The following is a 17,038-nucleotide window of genomic DNA, read 5'->3' as shown; positions in this document are numbered from 1 at the left end:
AGTGCAGAGAGCAGGGACTGGAACCCAGGAATGCTGTCTCCTAGAAAACCAGTATTGTTGTACCTGCTGATCCAATCAAAGGAGCTTTCCAAATAACAAATAAGAAACAGGCCCTCAAGAAGCATTTTCCAAGACACTAGTTAAAAATCAAAGTGAACTCAATATAGGCCATACATGACACAATACCGTCTTGAAAAAAAAAAGATATCTGAGAGAACAGCATTACTTTAAATATACCAGCTATATTATGCTATTGATTTGGTGGGGGATATTTATTTTTAAAAAGTTATAAAGCATTTCTTCTTCTCTTAATTGTTGACAATCTTTGTTTTGTTTTGTTTCTGTGTTGTTTTTTTTTTGGGGGGGGGGGTATTTTGAAGATGGACCCAACTTTTTAAACACGGTTCCTTACTTGTTTATATTCTTTACACATTTATTTCTATACATCTTCACAAGGAATAATTACAACTTTTCCGGTTGAGTAGAAAATTAAATACTTTAAATTAAAGATCTAATTCAACTGCACAAATTTATCAGGTCAGATTTCTCTGAGCTCAAAAACCAGTTGAAAGAGATTCTCACAGAATTTCACCTTATACAACTGCTCCAGCACAAACTGTGAATTAAAAGGATTAAGTCATCACAGCAAATCCTTTCTGACAGGTTAGTGATCCTGCAAGCAGGGCACTGTTGTCTACTAATGTTTAAGATAAAGCTTCCGGAAATCAATCTGTTTGTGAGTGCCAACTCTAACTCACACATAAAAGTCTTAGCACCTTTAATAGATACCTCCTCAGTTGGAGTTGTTATTTTTCCCTTGACTTTACAACCTCAAATTCAAATGGTACTGATGTTTTTGTCTGAAAAGAATGAAATATGTACTATTACAGCTTCTCCTGAAGGCATTCTAGCAGTAGCATTCAATGAGCAGTTATTTCTTAATAGTTTACCACACTGGCACCGGAAGTACGTGGCTTTTCTTTTAAAAAACAAAACCTGCTGATCCAACTCGAAAAATGCTATGTCAGTTCTGATTTTGTAATGGCAGGGTAGCTGGAGTGCGAGACAGACGGCTTTACGCATCAAAAAGACAAAGCCTGTGTTTCTCTAGTACATGCCTTTAGATCCTCTCCTCATCTGGCAGCAGTTTGAGCATGCCTAGCTTTTAAGAACAATTCTTAACTGAAGTTACTTTGCCCACATATGTTAGAAGTAACACAGTGGAAAAACTTAAACACTTGATTTCAGAACTCCCCAAACATTTACTGAAGTCCCAGAGAGCTACTATGATATACTCTGTCACTGATCAGCAGATATATTGCTCAGAGACAGGAGATGCCACAAAGATGTGAATGAGAATTGTTTCACTGCATAATGTCAAAAATAGTCTGTGGATAACACTCTCTTAACAAGTTTTTCTGAACCATATGTTTCAAATGATCCATTGTGCTGATGCAAGGGAAACACTTCACTATACTTCCAAGCATCCTCCCAGAAACTAAGCCAAGATGTTGAGTATTCTTAATGACACAGTAAGAGCTTTAGTAAGCTATTTTTATTTATTTATATAGTTAATTAATATGCATTCAAATTAGTCTCCTATTGGAGCAGGTGCTTAAAAGATGTAGCCACGTTAACTTTAGCAGACTATTCATATGTTTAAAACTGGATATACAGTTCAGGTACCTTCCTGAGTTGGGCCATTAAGCGAGAAAACCAAAGAGAAAGACATCTGCTATTACAATTTAAACTTTCAAAACTCAAAAAAGAAGAAGTTTTGTTTGTACCTCATTTTTCTGATCTAAAAATATGTTGTATGCTTAGACAATAGCATTTGCCTTGCCCTGTACAGTGATCTTTGTGAAAATCCAGGCATTTCCGACAGTATTCATTCAAGAATTACCCACTGCATTAGTGTGAACCATGAGAGAGCCAGCCCACCATCTGAAGCAGCATTTCAGGAAGAATTACCTTGCTGCCCTAGTATGAGAAACTCTCAGGCAATGCCATCGACTACATTATCCTGCAGCACTACATATCATACAAACAATGTATCATTATTTTAATTTTAGTTCTTCTGATTTGTAAAAGTGAGTTTACTTGACAAGCTGCATGCATGGAAGCAGAAGACACAAGTTAAAGAAGATACAAACCAATCCCAAATTGATTAAAGGAGAGAATCAGAAGGCAAATTGAGGAGTTCAGCAGGTCACAACCCCTAATCCACCCACAAGGAAAAGATCTTTTCTAAATAATCATGCAAGGCTAAAGCCTCTGTTAGCCCATGGACCTTGGAGCGTATTCCATAGATAACAGAAATCATGTTTTTCAGGCCAGTGGGAGGGTTGACTTCCATTCAATTACCTATTATCCAGTTAATTTGCTGCTACTGGGACAGAAAATGAGAGAGGCATACTCTTAGAGATAAGTAGACCAAAAATACAGTGGACATTGTTAATCAAAACCTAACACCTTCAAATTAGAGAAATTTAGAGCAGAACATTGAGAATGGACACCAAGAGTGGGAAGCCAGATTTTATGTCAGGTTAAATTTTATAGTGACTTTTAGGTCTAATACAATATATTGCATAGTGTGTTAGCCTGCAAAATGACCCAAATATTAAACACCCCGTAACAGTACTTGCCAAAGGCAAATGAAGAAAGCTTGCTCTTCCACATAAACCCTACCTGACATTTTTGAAAAGAGACTCCTATACAAGTACACTGCAGCCTAGCAAAATCACCATCTTGTTTGGATTGCTGATAGATGATTGGAAGAACATGTTGCATGCTTGAGTGGAAATCCAAGGTTTCAGGCATCAGTAATGATTCTGCAACAGCTGCAGATAGTAGCATATTGTTTATGTCACGTGAAGTGAACAACAGAAGATTCAGTGAAAGTGTTCCTGAACTTCATTGAATTACAAAGAGTTATCCCTGAATACATCAGACACATTGTCACAGTCCATGCAAAAACATATATCAAGCAAAATGAATTTGAAAGAAATTTTTGGCCTCATCTGTGAAATCAGCAGGAGAGTAAGCACAATGTTAAGGTTTGGAATTGGTTCTACTGTATCCTCTCACAGTTTGTTTCTCCAGTTTTAATATCATAGCATTTAAATCACAGGTTTCAATTACTGCTTCACAATTTCCTTAGGTCCCTGAAGGCCTGCAAGTTTTCTAAAACTTTAATAGTTCAAATTCATGGATGGCACAATCACCTCCACATAATATGCTAAAATGACTTGTTGGGCAACGTAAATGGAATAAATTGTAACACTACTATACTACCAGGCTCAGGAACATATTATGGAATGAGGCATGCTAGTGGGAGTCACACACATTCTTTCCGTATGCCTCCCCTGCTACAAGGATACACTATACTGAACCTGGAGTCTACTTCGCTTTTGTATTCTTGCTAGGTATAACTAAGGCACAATAGATAAACACGCACACACACATACATATATACTCACGTGTACTGTTTCTCCACCGTGTAAACTGGACAACTTGGTCCTTTATATAGATCATCATAAACATATTGGTCATACTTGTCACTTCCTATTTCAGTCTGATAATATCTGGTTTATTTGAGTAATCTGATCTGGTAACATGTGGCTATCTCGAGAATGGCCACATTAGGTCATAAGCAGTCCATCTAGCCCAATACCCTGTCTCTAACAGCAAGGCAACAGTACATGCCTAGAATGTGTGATAAAAGTAAAAAAAAAAAAAAAAAAAAAAGACAAACCTAAAATGATATTTGCCTAAAATATGATCCCAACCTCTAGCAATCTGTGGCTTAGAGACTTCCTAAATCAGAAGGGGTGTCTTCACATTTCATTGTTCTCAATAGATTTTTCTTCCTTGAGTTTTTCTTTTCACTTTTTGAACCAATTATAACTTCCATAATACATAGTAGTAAGGAGTTCTACAGTTTAACTATGTGCTGTGCAAAGAAGAATCCCCCTGTGGTTGTTTTGAACATCCTAATAACTGGAAAAGGACAATCAGGCCAAATCAGAAATATTACAAACTTAGGACAGTCAAGCCACCCTACTGTCTTTATAACAGTCCATACCACAAGGGTACAAAATGAGCTCCCTACTACACTCTGTCATAAATATGTTTTTGAGACATTTCTATAAGTATTTTTGTTTGCTGATATTATCTACCTTTTAGCATAGTCAATGGAATTACAGCAACTATGCATAATCTGGAATTTGGTCAGATGAACACAAACTGTGCCCTACTCATTTTTCATAACACTGTACCCTTGATGCTGACTGTCTCAAGGTGGATATAAAAATGATCATTTATAAGACATTCACTGCTTTTTCAGTGAACACAGAGTCATCAAAAGATTTGAAGGAAACCTGTTGATTTGTTAATCCAAGGTATCTATCAGTCTTGCCAGTACTATCACTGGTTCCTTCTGCAAGACAAAGCTTCGCCTCACCCAAAACTGCCTCCCATCAAATGATGAAGCATTTACACTATTTGAAGAAATTTTCAAGGACTCTATCATTGAAGCATATGTGAAGTTGTGTTCCAAATAGCTACCTATTTTTTAAATGCAATTTTGAAGACTAGGACCAGCAAAAAAGTACTGTCTGAGCATGGTGATGTAAAGTAATTGCCCACAGAAGACTGAAAAACACTTTTTTTTTTCTTGAAAGCATGCTGCATGCTCATGTTTTTAGACAAGGTTTTCTGGAACTGAACAACAGATGCAAAATTTACAAGCAACAAAGGATTTTTTATCTTTCAGTGGAAGGGCTAATAAATTAAGAAAATTTTCAAAGAGCAGAGGATTTGTTTGATGGAGACATTCTAATCTCCAATATATTTTGTTTGATCATGTACAAAATTATGACATTTCCCCACATATAAATCTAAATGGTGGTAGCAATACAGGAAAGGAGAGCTAAACTTCTTAAGACCATTCAATACTTAGTGCAAATGTACAAGTTCCTTTGGGTTTGTCAGAATGTCTGTGTAACTGCAGCTCACAAAAACAGTCAGCAAATCTTTATCCTGTTGGTGATAAAACCAAAGAACACATAAAAGTAGTATCAAGGCTATCTTCAAAGTGTAGAACCTCTTTAGATACCTAGCCCGACGTCAGTTTTAAGGACTCCAAAACTATGTATTGCTTAATAAAAGTAGCTTCTTAAGAAAATACTTAGCCAAAATAAATTTTTTTTCTGTGTAATATATGATCAGTTGATCTAAACAAGACTTGTTATATTTGCTGGTTGTGGTTTCTGATATGTAAACACTCTTTGTGGTCTATAAAAAATGTTCAATACACTGTGAAAACATTATTTTATTCTACACTATGAAAGAATGAATTCACTTTCTTTTTATAAGGAAAATTCTTAATTTTAAAAGCTTTAAGCTTTTTTCAAGATAAATACTTTAGCTTTTTTGTCTAGAATTAATTCTATATTTTATAATTCAGTTCCTTACCTATCATTGATTTTTCTGCAATGAGAAGTAGAAAAGCAGAATTTCTTTATAAAGGAAAAATTGATCTACTCCAGAATGAGGTTATTTTCAGAATACCTGTAAAAACAGATCTGATTATAGTTACCTAAATAGATAACTGAAAAGTTATAAGGCACGTGAGCCTGATACCAGCCTTGAGTAGAATAAATAACTAATATGGTACTTGATTAATAAAGTAGTGAAAGAAGGATGTGTAATTAATGTCAATCAACATGGATTTATGGTAAATAGACCATATCAAACTAACCTGACATTTTTATGAGATTACAAGTTTAGTGGAACAATGCAATAATGATGTTGTAACTTACCCAGATTTCTTTATGGCATTTGTTATGGCACTGACATTTTGATTAAGAAACTAGAACACTATGAGATCGATGTTAGATGGATTTAACTGATATGTTTCAAAATGTAATTTCCCACAGTGAATCATCAAATGTCTGTTTCTCAGGGGGGGTCTTGCAGTGATCAGCTCTTGGCCCTACGCTATTCAAAACATTTATTAATGATCTGGAAGAAAGCACGAAGTCGTTACTCACAAATTGTTCAGACGGCACAAAGTCTGGGGGAAGGGAAAATAATGAAAAGTCTCTGACAGAACAACATGAACAGCTTGCTCAGCTGAGATCAAACACACAACATGCATTTTAAAACAGCCAAAGATAAAGTCACAGCTTTAGAAACAAGGGCCAGACACGCAGGAGGAAGCACTCTGTCCAGGGAAGCAGTAATTTGAAAGGACTGAGGTTTTTGGTGGATCATCTGCTGAAGGGGAACCCTCAGGATGACATTATGTTCAAATTAGCTAATATAACTGCAAGATATCTACACAAATAAGCAGACTGTATTATCAGTATATTTGCTACTGATGTCATCACTGCTACAACTATGCCTAGTTCTGACATGTGCAATTTATGAAAAATGGTAAAAGTGCAGAAAATAGCTGAGATCATGTTTAAGGACTGGAAAACAAAGTTTTACTATAGTGAAGAATCCAAACTTAACTCTCAGCTTGTCAATGAAAAGGTTAAGAAACAGCTGAACTTTAGTCTATAGACTTCAACATGAAGAAACAGGGCTCTTGATAATAAAGGACACTAGATAGAAACTGAAGCAAGACAAGCTAAAGCTGGACAAATTTGCACTAGAAATAGAGCACATATTTTTAACAGGCAAGGTAATTAACCATATAAATCAAAAAAAAATTTTTTTAATCCACCACTGGCTATTTTTAAGTCAGGCCATCTGTTTTCCTGAATTATATGTTCTGGTTCAAAAATTTATTACTTCAGGAAAGGATTATAACTTGTGTTACACAGGAGGTTAGAGTAAATGATCAGAGAGTTCCTTCTTCTTTTATATCTATGGACCACTTATTTCCCACAAAAGCGTGCTGATGAAATAAGTGCAAAGGATTCCCCCATTGTGGCTTTTAGGCTTCCCACTTTACCCCTCAGTGGTTCCGGATTCCAAGACAGCTCCATGGAACCACAGAGGATCCTGAAATGTTAGCACATCACCAGATTACCACAAAAAGTTATGCTTTGGGACACAATTGTTCATCACAGAAATGAAGAAAAAGCTGAAGAGACATACCTTCTTCCCATATTTTCCAAGTTTTAGAACAAGTGCTAGCAAGTCTATGAAAGCTTTTAGAGGATCAATACCAACATATGCCAAAAATTGCTTGTGTAGTTCACATAATTTAAAAAGCTAAAGTAGTTCAAAGCAGTTGTGTACAGGTTTGCATTTGTCATTACAGATGTGACATGAGAATGACAAATATGCTATTGTGATTGATTAGAAGGTTCACAAACATTACAAAGAAGACATTTAATGTGAGGAGACATATAATGTGACCATAACATCTCTCTTAATAAATTGTAACATGTACATTGTTTCATTCATGCATTTGGATTCTGATTTTTTTTGTTTTTTTCCGGTGAAACTAGGGTCAAGTAACTGGCTCAATTAGCTTATGACATAAAATAAGTCATAAAGTGGGTACTATGACTAGTCTAATTGCTGTAAGGGCTGTGTGTACATTAACTGTAATTGCTATATTAATACAAGTCTGAGTGACTTTGGACATTGTTCTGTTTAGCTAACTAGACTTGTAAAGACATTCTACATAGACACCCCCCCCCAAAAAAAAAAAAATTAGGAGCTTTTTTTTATATATATAAAAGAGAAACCCAACCAGGGAGACAAATTGCATTCACATCTTCACCCCAGAAGCACAAATCAAGGTCAAGCATTCAGGTGTGTCTAACAGGACAACTTAATTTAGTGATTTAAGCTGAGTAATTTCATCTTAAATTTCATCAAAGGATAGCTTTCTGAGGGGGAGAAAGCTTAAGTCAGAAAATTATCTGAAACTATCTTCCCATCTGTTAGCTCTGTCTCCTTTTATATCACAAAATAGGAATGATAACGAATAAAATTACACTGATGGATTTGCATTGTTTGCTACTTAACTCTGAAATAACATTCACTTGTATCTAGGCTTTATTCCTTTTACTTACACAGATGCCATGCTACTAAGCATGAAAGAATATAACCGTTCCCAAATAGTAAAAGCAGTGGCCTCAGAGTCTCCAGCAAATATGAAAAATTCCAGACTTACTTACCTTTTGTGAAATTCGAAACATTTCCTTTGGGGGTCTGGATAAAGCAGTTGTCATAATCTTACTTCACAGAGATTACATTATGTTAAAAGAATTCTTATCTGGCATTTTAACTAGCACTCCTGTTTCATCATGCTCACTGTGAAAATTTCATTTTTTTTAAAGCATGAGACTAATCTCTAGTGTGTAAGACAAACTAACATGGACTGTGATGGAGTGGAAGATAAAGATCAAGGCCAAGAGTTTTCTTCATAGCAAGTAGCATATCTCAGAAATTTAAAAATTATTTTTAGCAATATTATTCATATGACACTGAAAATATACTCATGCTTCTGAGGACAGACAGAAATGGTTCCTTTCACAAATAAGCAATTATATCACTGTACAAATGGAACAATTAATACAATTAATGAGCAATGTAGCAATGTGTCAGAGGCTTACCATAATCAGATCACGGTTCCTTAGTTTATTAGATGCACATTTTGATAACATCATTAAATTTACTACTTAGCTCTTGATATTCTTTAACTGCTGAAGAAAACTCTTCCTATTCTATGTGGTCTGAGCTGATCAAAGCAAAATGATATGAAAAAAAGAAGCACATTATAACTGAACAGTGAAGTCTGAGAAGAGTAACTTTGGATGCTTGAAAGTAAAAGCATTTGGAAAGCTGCATATTTAAAGCTGAAAACTGTTCCCTTGATTTCTTAGTCCAGCCAAGCACACACTCCCTGTTAAACAAACTGGCAATGAAGAAATTACATAATATCGCTGTCCTCAGAGTTAAACTAATGACTCTAAACGTATGGGATAAGGACAAATATTCACACCAAATCCTCAAAAATTTCAATATAAAAAAAAAAATCAAGATGAAAATTACACAGGAGAAATGTGGAAAAATAACAAGAAAAATTATATAATGAAAAAGCATAACATGCTTTCTATTGCAAACTTTTTCCCCCAAACACACAGTGAAAGAGTGAATTTACTGTATAGTGACATCTGACTGTTAAAAAAATTTATAATGATCATCTATCTGTCATTTAAAAAAACTGGAGTAAAAGTAGATAAATTACCAAAGTAGAAAATAAATCTTTACTCAGGAAGTTGCTGTACAGCTTGATAAGAACAGTATACTGATATTTAAGGAAACTTTGTATTTAAAGAGGCTTTTATAGTTCACAGAAGTCCTGTTACTTCTTTTTGAAATACTTTGATGAAATATATAACATATGCTTTGGGGCCTGGAGAAGAGATAAAAATGCCATTCACCTATACTGATGATGGACAGTTGATAGTGTGGCAAACTTTGTCAGGAATATAAAATTCAAGATAACAACAGTAAGACATATATCAAAACTGGGAGAGAAATATATTTATATTTCCATTAAAATCCATTTTCATTTTTCCTTATGCACAATGGCTTAAACCATAACTGACCTATAAACCTGTCTAACTCTTCCATTACTGATTCTAGGACTTTAAAGTATACAGCAACTCTTTCTGCACATCAGCTGTGAATCTCAAGAACACATACGGAACAAGAATCCTTTTTCATAGGGTCCTAAAGTTCAGAACAATATCTGCTCTACATTTTGCCTTGGAGACATGGCAAAGCACTTTCAGTGTCTGGTGCATGTTCACTTGACTGTAGGGCTGATGATTCTCCTGTGATAAAATTATTTCAGTGGTTTATAGCAGTGTTACAGCTCTGTCTCTGCCTACCTATGGAAAGAGCGACATTATTTCTGTGGCTCTCGATGACTTTTGAATAGCATAAGCCTAAGAAGAGAAAGGAAATTTAAAAGAGTTTTCATACATAGAGCCAGGACAGTCTTTGCTTTCGCAGTCAGAAATACACTCCATTGCATGACAAACAGAAAATGTTCATTTTGTATTTTAGACAACTACAGAAGTTTAATCTTAATAAGGCCATTTTGTCATTAATATTTTATTTGAATAAGGGAGGTTATTTTACTGACTGTACCATAAAGAATTTAGTGTCAACTACATTCAGGTTGTTTGTATGATACACCTGAATTGTCCAAACACATACCCGAAAATTAATTAGGAATTTTTTCCAAAGAGGAATAAGTACCTATCCCTCAAGAACAGCGGTTCATATTTTATTTTAGGTACAATATCTAAAATTTTTGTTCAACTACACATGACAGATATAATCATTCAGCAGCAAACATTTGTTTTAATTATTACCATTACACTGCAAAAAAACAAGAGTGCTCCAATAGCATGGACTCAAGCTTAATTTGCAACAGGTTGAGAAATAACTTCTCTTCTGTGTATGTCCTTGAGGTACTGGAAGTGATCTGTTTATAATGCGCTGAGAAAAGAATCATTTTAGTTTTACCCCTGTGGTATGGTACATTATACTTAACACATATTTTACATCACTAATACTATTTTGTAAATCTTTTTTCTTTTAATCCTCCTGTAAAATCTACCATGGTTTCACTATTAGCAACTTAGTCATCTATTTGGAGAAGATATTTGGATAAAACAGTTTAAAGATCATTTTAAAAAATCTTAGAAAAATATTAAAGAAAATCTTGCATCACTACTTCAAAGGCACCACTGGATCCTCTTTGCACTTAATAGGACTGTGTTCATAAAGAAAAGAAAAAGTATATTTCTGTCTTTTTAAAGAGGAAGAACAGGAGCTTATTCATGAGACTCTTTCTTCGAACATAGCAATCGTCTTTGCTCTTTGGCTACACTGCAGTTTAGGACTTTCAAGCCTACAAATGCACTGGCTGAAAAAAATGGACAGTTGCCCAATTTCCTCCTTTTAAAGATCATATTCTGTCTGAAACAAACAAACAAGCAATAAAAAAACAAAAACACAAAACACAAAAAGCAAGATTTGAGGCAGGTCAGTTCTTCACCCTTTTGTGACTCTGAAACTAGTATATTCCTGCATTAGGGAAGAAGCGATGATCTTCCATCACTCTCTGACTACAACAAGCTTGCTGATACCACACAGGTGCAACACAAGAAGCAACTCAGAGGCACAGATCATAGTTCTTCACGATGTAAAGAGCAGTTCATAAATCACTTTCACTAATTAACCTTAACTGTCAACTATCAGTAAAGACTTCATACACTTTTACGGGTCTGTGAAACTTGAACTATGGCACTGCTTGGCATTGGACAAGGCAACCTTTGGTTATCTAGCTAAGTGACAAAAATTCAGTTCAAGCTATTCAAGCTGTAACTAAATTATGCTCTAGTGAGAGCAATATCTGGGCTCTCAAAGAGAACAGTGCCTGTTTCCACAGCCCTTGGGTTTCCCTAATCAAAATGCTTACATGAAAAAGAACTCAGAAGGAAAGACAAACAGAAATAAGCCTGAAAACCAAAAGCCCGGAGCACTGTTGACGCATTCAATCATTTCTGCAGAGGAAGTGTCTACATGCATGACTGCATACAGCACTTCTGACTGAAAATGTCATGAGACAGCTACTGAATGGAAAAGGTTCCTCTGTATTTAGGAAGGGGTTTGAGAAACAATTTGAAAGACACCCATTTTATCTTCATTTGAAATCCATCAGTGTGAATTGGCTAAAGCAACATTTCCTTTGTTCACTTAAAATATTTGAAGTTTGTTATAGAAGTGGCTTGAGTATTCCACAATTGTAGTAATAAGAGCATCCAGACAAACTACTACAACTCGAAAGGAAAGAGCTAGGAAAGGATGCATTGTTTGTGCAAGACTGTAGTTAATGCAAAAAAAAAAAAAAAAAAGGGTACTCTGCATTTTCTCCACTATTTCTCAGAACTCTGGACTAATCATGTTGTTTCATAAAGAACTCTAATGTTAAATCTCTAAAAGAAAATGTCTATTACCTTTTCAAAATCCATATTCTCCCTTTAGACCTCTTTTTCATTAGTGTTTGTAAGTGCTTGTATTTCTATATAGAGCACACAACTGCTCAAGACCCCATCTGCGAAGACTATCAGACAAGATAACAGCCTGTAACTGAAACGAATGAAGAGAAACTGCAGAATGTCCTCTGCACAGCACAGGGGACTGATACCTAATGCTCTGGGCCCTCCAATGGCTCAGCAAGTAATCAGTCATATTTTAATATGTATTTAAGATTGTAATATTTATCTTTTATATCTGTTTCTCTCCCACTTTCTTTTTGCTCATAATTATGGAATATAATAATAACATCATTGAATTCTTACTTGCTGTTTTTCACTCCAAGTTCTAAAGAAGCTGGGATCACAAATAAAGCACATACATGGTTGATCATATGAAAATTTAAAGTCCTGTTTAGTTTATGCTGAGCAAAAAACTGCATGAAAATTAATCAAATATAGTTTATAAGCACATTGGAACACACGTCTTGAATTACAATGCATTTATTATTATACTGTTCATTGTAACTTTTGGCAATAATTTAAAAAATTTATTTAACTTAATTTGAACTTTTGATTTCTATTGCTTTTGAATGGTGTCATATTTGCTTCTAACAAAATTAAAGTCTAATTTCTGGCAAGAGACTAATTTTGTATCAATATACATACAAATTAGTATTGCAGGAAAACACACATTGTCTCTTGAAGGTATGATGCAAACTGACATTTATGAGAAATGGAAACTGATGAAAAAGAATTTTTATGCAAAACAACATTTATGTCTTGGGAGAGAAAGGACGGAGGGATCTTTTGTATTTGAAGGAGCAGTATATGCAGTTTGTTGATAACAGTCTTAGAGCTTCTTCGTTACCCATTGCTATAAAGAAAAGAGGCATGTGGAGCTATGTTACTGAAGACAGAATATAATTGCACCAACTTTGTCATGACAATACAGATATGGATACTTAATTACAAAATGCAACTTAATGACCCAAAGATCTTAACAGCAAGACAAAAAGTAGAGGTTTCAGTTTGTGAATTAGTCAAAGTTATTTTTTTCCCCTTTACAGGGACATTTAAACAAGTCCTACAGGCATGACATTTATCACTGATTTAAAAACAAAACAAAACAAAACAAAAACTGTGCTGAAGGACTTTGGTGTATTTTAAAGTCACAAGTGCCAGATTTCACATGAAATGGAAAGAAAGTTGAGCCAGTCTTCAGGCCCATTTCCAGAGGAAAGATTAAACTAGTCCTGAACTTCTGCAGCTGATTAAATCTGCCTCCTGAGGGAAAGTGCAGAGACGGTGCTGGCAAAAGGATGCAAGTGGTCTAGCCCAGGTGAGTCAGCTCTTGTCCTCCCTTGCTTTTGGGGTGGGGTTTAGACATGGCTGCAGATCACCTCAGGGACCAGCAAGAGGTTTTACATGTGCAGTGCATATGGGATCTGGGAACTAACAGATGGCATGTGAAGTCACCACAACTTCAGGTAGGAGAAGTGCTGGTAACAGGTGTAGTACAGGTAGTTAAGTTCTCGTATGAGAGCAGGAAAGAGGGGCAAATCCTTGGAGGCATGGCTGTAGGATCTCTGTTGTTTCTGATCCTGGGCAAGGAACAAAAGGAAAAGAAAACAAAAGGCTCCATGGTTTAAGCCTTTGGGCTGGAAGACTGCCCAGAAAGCAAAGATGTGTTTTCACAGTGAGACAGTCTGACAAAAAACTCAAGAAGGATGCCTTTCAGGAGCTAGAGAGGCCTCGCTAGGTCACTAATTCAAAGATCTGGTGCAGGGCTATACATAGGGTAGGTAGATCACTGAAACTGGCTAGTTTTTTTAATGACAATTTTTTTTGACTAGATATATATTGCTGACAATTCTTGTTCTAGATCATAAAAAGCAGGATTGTTCTTTTATTCCAGTACGGTTAGGGTCTACTCCATAGCATGGAGTGGTTTGTAGCTGGTAGAGAGGGAAAAGGGTTCAGATTAGAAATAGAGGAACAGCACTGCTCTCAGGAAACAATCTGATGCCTGTGGTTTGGGTGGACTGAAACTATATTTGAAACAGGTCTTCCTAAAATAAGATACCTCCTAATTTTTTTCTTCTGTGCTGCCTTGCAGAATGATAACATTGATCCATGGCTCTGCTAAGCATGCAACTTGCCAGTGGTATTGACAGTAACTGGAGTCATGGGATTTAGTTGACTAGGTACTGGTTCATTGCCACAGCATTAGCCAGTTAAGATTTTCGTTTCATGGTTGGTACTTTGTGACAAAGCCATGATGGTATGTTATTCCACTTTCTGCTTTGTGTTTGAATAATTGATTCAATGAGGGAATGGGTTATGGCTCAGGAGGCACAGTTGCTAACTTAACATTATTTCCTTGACTTGTTTCACACACAGATTAGATGCCAAAAGCTGTAAATTGGTAATTGCAGGTCAATCAGGCACATTCTGGGAGTCCCAGCAGATGACAAGACTGAGAATCTTGACCCAGATGGTTGGTATGTAAGGACTCAAGCTGGATGCTTGTCAGGGAGGCTCCTGTCCCTGTCAAAAATAAGTCACATCTTCTCCATTTTCCTGTATTTTCTTTAAAGAAAGAAGGGAAAACAGGAAGGACTTTTTCCTGTTGGTGGTAGTGGCACAGTGACAACAAACAGGTAGCAGAAGTGGTCAGACAGTCAACCCTCCTGCAACCAAAGCAGTTCCTGAAGTATAACGAGAAGTGGACTACACCCAGAGTCTGCCCAGAGGCAGCGTGAGATTTTCTTTCACACATCTGACAGAAGGCTCAGCGCTGTTGGTGAAAGAACAGCACATGAAGGCCTAGCAGTCTGTTACACCTGCCATTTTGGAGGGACTGGCTGAGCCACTACAAGAAGCATCCTGAGAAACAGAAGCCCAAAAGCTGTAAGACCTGTTTTTGCTGGCTTTGCATGTGAAAGCCAGAAATCTGCTGCTGTTAAAACAACTGTGTGGTGTCTAAAGCTAGACAAAATATTTCCTGACACCATCCATGGCCAAGCAGGAGACACCTGTAGAACTGTATGGATGCACCACAACTGTCTTGCTGGGGGAGACAGAGAGAAGACTGTACAAAAGCAGGCAAGTGCCTTGGGAGAGAGGCACTCACATTGTCCCAATTCGGGAAAGACTGATGAAGAGAATCGTCCCAGAAGCACAGAGTTTTTTGTGTTTGGCTTTAAAAGCTGTGTCCAGAAGGAACACATCAATTTAAGCTTTTCCTGATAACGGAGTACCTCAGAGATCTCTCTAGTATTAAATACTATCATTGTAAGACACTAACAATATCTAACTCATGAAAAGATATAAATATACACAAATTATTTTTTAAAAGTCTCCATTTTTAAGAATTTGAGATGCCTGTGCTGCTTCTTACTCAGGCTTTCCATTGATGTTGCTTCAAGGAATGCTTTAAATAAACAACAATGATGAGCATGCGGGAGAACAGACTGTAAAGTAATCAACAGTGTGCAGAATCAGCTTCTGTCAACAAGGCCTGACCATCTGATACAGAAGACCTGATGTGCAGGATACCTCAGAAGTTTGAAGCTTTTAGGGCATTCACATATACAAAATAATTGTTTATAAAATAAGCATTGATGTAAATGTTTAAGTATTACATTCTGCATTTAAAGTATTCATACTTGAATATCTAAGAATTCTGCTTCAGCAAAAGAGATGCCATAAAAAATTTTCTCTTTCATTCCAAGCAGCAACTGACTCAACTCCTTCTTTTGTTATACATTAGACATATATATTATCTGATGCTAAACAGCTCTTTCAAAATGAACCATATATTCAAATTACATTAATTCCCACACTTCCCATATGGTTAGAATTGCTACAAATGATTATACTTACACAAGCCATATTACTTGGAGAAAAATGGTAATATCTTACCGCTATGTTTCCATTGCACCTCTGGGACTGGCAAACACCTGTAATTCTGTTTGGAATCAGCACATCCTCCCAGCAGGATGGACCCTTCAAAATAAAACCAAAGTATGTAAGTAAGTGTTTTAATCTACTCAATAAGGAAACATATAAAAGTTGTTTTTTATTTTCTCTCTCCCTACCTCTAAACCCTACTAGAATTTAGCTAGACAGTTTTATTATTTTTAAGCTGAAAAAGTACAATTGGATTATAAGACAACATTTATCAATAAAGCTCAGTTACTGACAGGACATACAGCCCTGTAGTTAATGTTGTAAACAGGAGTCATACAGTAGTATATTTTCTCAGCTTAAAAGTTCAGGCAGGGACTTAATTATGAATAAAAAGCTACAAACTCATCTTTTGGTTGAACCCTGTTTGTCTTGGCCTGTAGCTGACTAARGGTAAATAGAAAAAATAAGATAGTTGGAAGCTGAATATTTGGTTGGAAATACTAGAGAATACAGGAAGAATAGGTCAAGCTGCATGTCTGTATTTTGTTGTTTAACTCTGTAAGTATTAAATGGCTGTACCTTTACTGAAATCTGACTTATATGGGCTGCTAACGTGGGCTTTGTAGTAAACTGTAGTAAATCTGCAGTAAACATAGTAGACTTCTTTTCATCAAACAAAGCTTTAACCTAGCTATAATACAGCATAATGAACATATACAGTGAGGATTGTTAGTAAACTCCTGGACATTTACATTTTTTTCAAGATTAGTCAGTTGTCATTAAGGAGGAGAAAAAAAAACCTTAAAAAGTAAATCAAAAATCATAAACAAACTTTGCTATGACTTGTTGAATAGAAACAGTTCATTTATGAGTGCATTACAAAACAAAAAGGAATAGTAAATTTAAAGACAACTAGTTAGGTAAAGTGTAGCTTGAACATGCKTAAACTATATTTCAGGTAGACACAAGGGGTGACTACAGGTAGATATATTGTTGACTTTTGGGGAGAAAAATAGCTGTAGTATAATATAGTTAATATAACTCACTATACCAGTAATCATGAAAAAAACCCTGAATTCATTATTTAAAACATTTGAAAA

The 17,038-nt window shown here is 35.8% G+C and overlaps 1 protein-coding gene across 1 annotated transcript in view; it reads right to left on the bottom strand.

The window, feature by feature from the left end:
* Positions 1 to 17,038, bottom strand: part of PRKN (parkin RBR E3 ubiquitin protein ligase) — a gene marked incomplete at its 5' end in the record, with an annotated part of 536,136 nt that overhangs the window by 411,502 nt on the left and 107,596 nt on the right. The window contains one exon of the mRNA XM_026080011.1: positions 15,951 to 16,034. Within this exon, the coding sequence (XP_025935796.1) occupies positions 15,951 to 16,034 (84 nt within the window). The remainder of the gene's footprint in view (positions 1 to 15,950; positions 16,035 to 17,038) is intronic.

The sequence above is a fragment of the Apteryx rowi genome, unplaced genomic scaffold, assembly GCF_003343035.1.
Source record: "Apteryx rowi isolate R43461 unplaced genomic scaffold, aptRow1 scaffold_509, whole genome shotgun sequence".
Lineage (NCBI taxonomy): Eukaryota > Metazoa > Chordata > Aves > Apterygiformes > Apterygidae > Apteryx > Apteryx rowi.
This window is presented reverse-complemented; position numbering and strand designations above follow the sequence as displayed.